At 33.0% G+C, this 5978-nt stretch overlaps 1 protein-coding gene across 1 annotated transcript; it reads left to right on the forward strand.

Moving 5' to 3' along the window:
• The first annotated feature begins 3270 nt into the window (after window positions 1–3270).
• Window positions 3271–5461, forward strand: LOC149258127 (putative inositol oxygenase). Its single transcript, XM_089401738.1, has 7 exons — window positions 3271–3343; window positions 3471–3539; window positions 3671–3791; window positions 3875–3956; window positions 4602–4806; window positions 5002–5088; window positions 5316–5461. Exons 2-7 carry the CDS (start codon window positions 3521–3523, stop codon window positions 5459–5461), a joined length of 660 nt encoding a protein of 219 aa, XP_089257864.1. The 5' UTR covers window positions 3271–3343; window positions 3471–3520.
• Window positions 5462–5978: the final 517 nt, after the last annotated feature.

A 5978-nucleotide genomic window follows, 5' to 3' on the forward strand; every position in this document is an offset into this window, starting at 1 on the left:
TCTAAGTTTTGTTGTATGAGATTGAATTTTATCTTAATTTATTATTTTTTAAACTTGGAGAAAATTGAAATCTTCTTGAAACAAGTTAAATTAGTTGAAGCAGAATCTCAGGTCTCTGCAAATAAAATTATTAATTAAATTTATCATTCGGTAAAACACGCAGTGGAGACCCACATTTGGCACGTTTTCCAGGTCAAATATCTCTGGAATCGGATATGCTCTCTGACTCATTCGCCTGAATCTGTTAAGGTGGCATTGCCAAATGTGAATGGAAAGGATGTATACGCTGGCAATGCGAATGGAAAGAGGCATGAACCAGAGGGCCAAGCAGTTAGGGTTCAACCACCCAACCCTCCACTCCCTTAACTCTTTACTTTTTATGTCAATGAAATTAACTTAATCCAAGGGAGATGGAAATTTCCTGTGGCAACACGTGCACCATAACCACCATATCTCCTTTAGTTAATTGGGGTTTCTTACTAATAGTTACACGTCAAAACTAAACCAAATTAAGGCTCATGATTAATCCCCCTTCTTCTTATAGACGGAAGAGAGAATGCTATCACAGTATACATATCAGTAGTGCCCTATGGATTATGGGTTAGGAAATTATATAGGCAAAAGGGATAAATATTTTGTAAAAGATATTTTTGTCCATTTTTCATATGGAGAATGTATTTTCCTAGTCGAGATTTTGTTGAAGAATTTTATTTGTTTCTTGACTACTTTATGAGAAGTGGTTTTCTTTTTGCAAATTAGAATAAATCTGTTTTTTCTTATTTCGAGTTGGATTAGCTTAGTTACTTTTCTTAAGAGACTTGTATACTTCTTTGATTATTTTTACTAAGGCGGGGTGTGGTATAAATACCATTTGTAGAATATAATATGTTAGATTTGATACCATTTGTAGAATATAATATGTTAGATTTGTTTTTTTCGATTTCAAGTTAATTAAATTAGTTATTAGCATGGATTTATAATTTCCATATAAGGACTACTTTGAACTGTGAACCTAATAGAGTCATATGATAAGAATTTGTGTTGATGGACTATTTTATACATACACATACTCTTTCATTATACACATACTCTTTCATTAGCTCATCCTTCTTTATTTCTTTCAACATTAATTAATCTTTTCCTTTCTACAATTATTATGGATTTCTAATGTTGTCATTTAGTAGATTTGAGCTAATCCTATTTGTTGAATTGCTGTTTTTTTTTTCTTTATTGCTTTATAGACTAGTGTTTGAATTGTTCTTTAGTAGATATGGAGTAATCTTGTTTGTTAAATTATAGTTCTTAACGTCATAGTTTGTAGGACACTGTTTTGAATGTTTTCGATTGCATTCTTTATTCATCTTTAACAATAAATCCCATCAATATTGGTTATTAAACCATATAATTGAAAAGATTCAACTATCCTAGATAAAAATGAACTTAATTGGAACATTCAATTTGATTATATCCCTTGCCCATTTAGTGAGACATTTTTCCATAAACACATTGTAAAAACTATCTAATGAAAAAGCTTTTTAGTATTAAAACATTAAAATAAACATTCTAACCATTATTAAATTTACATTATATTTATTATATAGAATTTATTTAATAAAACTAATCTTACTATAAAATAATTTATATATTTATTAAAAAAAATTAAAAAAAACTTTAATAAAAAATAAAATATTTATAAAATATGATTAGGAATATAAGTAAAATGTAAAAATTGAAACACAAAACAACTTTGCTCCTCATCTTAATGAACTATGTTATATAAAAATGAAAGCGGTCATGATTAAGCAGGTCATTATAATAAGGATGAACATACAAACGCACACACATTTTAACAATATGAAAGTTTGGTAATGATAACCAGATTTCGGTAATGATAATGAGAATTGGGTCATTATAATAATGCTTAATGGGTTAATGACAGACAACGCTGAGCACTAAAATCTCATATTTCCAACGGTGAGCACTCATATGTCATATAAATCAAGTCTTAAATTGTTTAATTTATATTTCATATTTCCAAAGGTGAGCACTAAAATCTCTAACAATATAAAGGTTGGGTAATGATAAAGAGATTTTGGTAATGATAATGAGAATTTGGTCATTATAATAATGCTTAATGGGTTAATGATAGACAAGGGTGAGCACTGATATGTCATATAAATCAAGTCTTAAATGGTTTAATTTATATCTCATATTTCGGAGGGTGAGCCCTAAAATCTCAAATTCCAAGGGTGAGTTCTAGTATGTCATATAAATCAAGTTTTAAATTGTTTAATTTATCTCTAATATAAATTTAGTTAGTTGGAAGTTTGAATAATTTTTCAATGTAAATAATAAATGAGATTTTTTTTAATTAAACAATATTTTCCAAAAATATTTAGAAAATTGTTAAAACAACTATTAAGTTTTCAATTATTGTGATTATCAAGACAGTTGGATATATACTATTAAATTAAGCCTTTCTAAAAACTGGTTTATTTTACAATTAGATTTTTAGGAATAAACTAATAAATACATTTTTAAAGATTAACCTAATAAATACATGTTAAATATTTAGATAAATATAATTTTCATTAATTAAAAATAACCCCACAAATTAAAGTAAAAAACAATCATTCCAAAAAGTTATTTAAAAAATAAAATCTATTTTCCTTTCTTAATAGGTCAACGTTATCCATATGATAGGTATAATATTAATTGTCAAATGGTTAGAGTTGCTGGTTGCCCAACAGTCCGAATCTCACCAACATTTGTGCTTATCATCTTCATCAGCATCATCCTCATCATCACTATCTCATCCAACGCTCATTATATCAGCTTCCCTGTTTCTTCCTGCTCTCCATGAGCCACCGCTGGAATCTGAAAATCGAACTAATATTAAATTTTATAACATCATCGTTGGTGTATAATTAATTGTTGAGAAGTTTAAGTTTTGTTGTATGAGATTGAATTTTATCTTAATTTATTATTTTTTAAACTTGGAGAAAATTGAAAACTTCTTGAAATAAGTTAAATTAGTTGAAGCAGAAGCTCAGATCTCGGCAAATAAAATTAATTTACATAGTAATTAACTTTATCATTCATAGTAAAACACACAGTGGAGACCCACATTTGGCACGTTTTCCAGGTCTGTCTCAACCCCGAGATGTCAAATATCTCTGGAATCGGATATGCTCTCTGACTCATTCTCCTGAATCGGTTGAGGTGGCATTGCAAGCCCCAACAAGCCCTCTCCACTATATATACAACATCCCTAAATTGTACTCTTCGCCTCCTTCCAATTTTTGTACTCTCTCAGTCCTCTGTTGCTCGAACCAGAGTTGCGGTATGGTTAAAATTTTGTCTCCATTTGCTTGTCTTTATATTGATTGCAGTTTGATTTGTGTATTCTCAAAGTATGGCTACAGTCAACGATATGCTCAGTCCAAACAGATATATTGATTTCCTTGCAGGTTCTTTCAGCGATTCAATCAGATTTTAAGCACACTGAATTCAATTGAAGATGACAATCATCGTTCAAGGTCATCACCTTATATTGAAATGCAATGAATTTTTATTCCCTTGTCATATTCTTAGTTTTGTAATGCAATCTTTAAACATCTTCCTCTGATGAGATGATTTTATTTTGTGTTTTAAATAAATGCTTTTGCAGATCCCCTCCTAGAAGGAAATGATATCAACAAAACCCAAACGAGCCATTCACAATCCCACGTTCTTCAGTTGGATGGGGGTTTTGTCACACCAGACAGCAATGCCTTTGGTCATGCTTGCAGGTATTGAAACCTTACAAAGCACTTTACCAGGTAGATCGTCGCATGACAAATTATGTGAAAAACTAATGGTTGGGCCCTAACAGAAACTATGAAAGCGAAAGCGAGAGGCGGGCTGGTGTGCAAGAGTTTTATAGACTTAATCACATCAACCAGACATATGATTACGTAAGTTCTGTACTCTCATTGCTAATGTCTCCCTTAATTATAAGTTTTCTCGTAACTTTTTCCGCCAAGGATACATTGCTAGTGTCTCCCTTGATTATAAGTATTCTCGTAATGCAGTTAACAACCAAGTTGCTATAGACTTTGCTGGTTGAAAATATACCCATGAAAAAAATATGCCCATTTTCAATTGTGAGCTTAAGCCGATGGCGGATTCCTCGACTATTTCGGGACATGGCGACCTAGTCCATGTCTTTAGAATCCCAGAATATTCTGGGAGTCCATAATCTACAATTTACATAAGGATACTCTTTAATTTCATGAGTATAAATGTTTTCTTAGATCTTTAATTATCAAATTCAAATTGCTGAATAGTTGGTCTTTTATCTCATAAATAAAAGTGTTTTATATACCAATTTGATGTCTGATTTAATAGTAATTTAAAAATTAAATTATTATTACTACACTGCAACTCTCCTTTTTTAGTAATTCTGTAATCAATTTGAGAGACAACTAGAAAAATCTCTGCTGAATAGAGTTTGAGGCACAATATCTGGACTGCATCACAACTGTGTTACCATGGATGCACTCACTTGTAATAAGAGTTTGGTTATCCACATTGGTGTATTATTTTGTGTGTGGTTGCAGGCATTAAGTAAGCGCAAACATTATGGTAAGCTTGACAAAACTGTCATGAGCATCTGGGAATGCTGTGAACTATTAAACGAGTTCGTAGATGAGAGTGACCCTGACCTCGATGAACCTCAAATAGAACACCTCCTACAAACAGCAGAGGCTATTCGTAAAGATTACCCAAATGAAGATTGGCTTCATTTGACTGGCCTCATCCATGGTATGAGTTGCACCCCATCTAACTCTTTGAATACTAACTTGTGCAGCAAACCAACTGTTTGAATACTAACTTATGCAGCAAACGAACTGAGATTAGTTCAACAATAATCTATTTCAGTATATGTCATTGGATTATACTTCTAGTTGAGTTGTGATTGAGTTATAGATGAAATTGTGATTGAGAAAATGCATGCAGATCTGGGCAAGGTACTACTGCATCCTAACTTTGGAGGGGAGCCTCAATGGGCAGTTGTAGGTGAGAGCTCAGTGAACATTACCCACTGTAAAATGAAATGGAATGTATCCATCATTTACATCTCTCATGCATTTAGCTTCCTAAAGAGTCCTGAATGATATTTTAGTTATAATTCGTAGAAATATATTAATAATGATGGTACATATAAAACAAATAAAAATATTAACAAGGAGGGCTGCACTGCAGCTAGTCCCTGCCTTAAGCGGGAGGAGCAGGGAGCGGGTGGTTGACGACTACATGGGTTGAGTTCGCAGTTAAGGCAATTGAACAGGCAGCTGCTGTGCGTGAAACGGTTACCCATGAAAGACCGTTGGAATATACTAGCTTTGCTGCCCATCTTTTTAGCCCTTGCCTTCTCAGGTCCATCGATGAAGCCCTTGACCCTCTGCCTCAACTATAAAGGCCTAGACACTAGAGAGAGCACTGGACAATCTGAAACATGCCTTTCGAGAAAGGTTCTCATAGCCCAGCATAGCCGATAATTGAGAGTTGAGGCCAGTTTTTGATTTTCTCATTTATGTCTTGGAGAGAAGCAAATAACACATTATCTTAATTTAAGAAGTCGTTGAGCCAATTGGTTCATGGATAATCTCAGATATCATGAAAAAAACAAATACTCCTTGGGAACTGAAACTCTGCCTCATACCTACTGCCTTTTTATCACATGACCCATCTAGTTGGACCTCTTGCTACCCTGCACTAGAGCATACATGTACTATCACATGACCCATCTAGTTGGACCTCTTGCTACCCTGCACTAGAGCATACATGTACTATCACATGACCCATCTAGTTGGACCTCTTGCTATCCTACACTAGAGCATACATGTACTAGTAAGGTGACAACAATAACTTATGTGTTTGTAGTTTGGGTTTTATTCATTCAAGTAACTTATGCAAGAAGAAGGGGAAGCTTT

The sequence above is a fragment of the Pinus tabuliformis genome, chromosome 6 (genome assembly GCF_031772625.1).
Source record: "Pinus tabuliformis cultivar Carrire ecotype Pingquan chromosome 6, CPIR1, whole genome shotgun sequence".
Lineage (NCBI taxonomy): Eukaryota > Viridiplantae > Streptophyta > Pinopsida > Pinales > Pinaceae > Pinus > Pinus tabuliformis.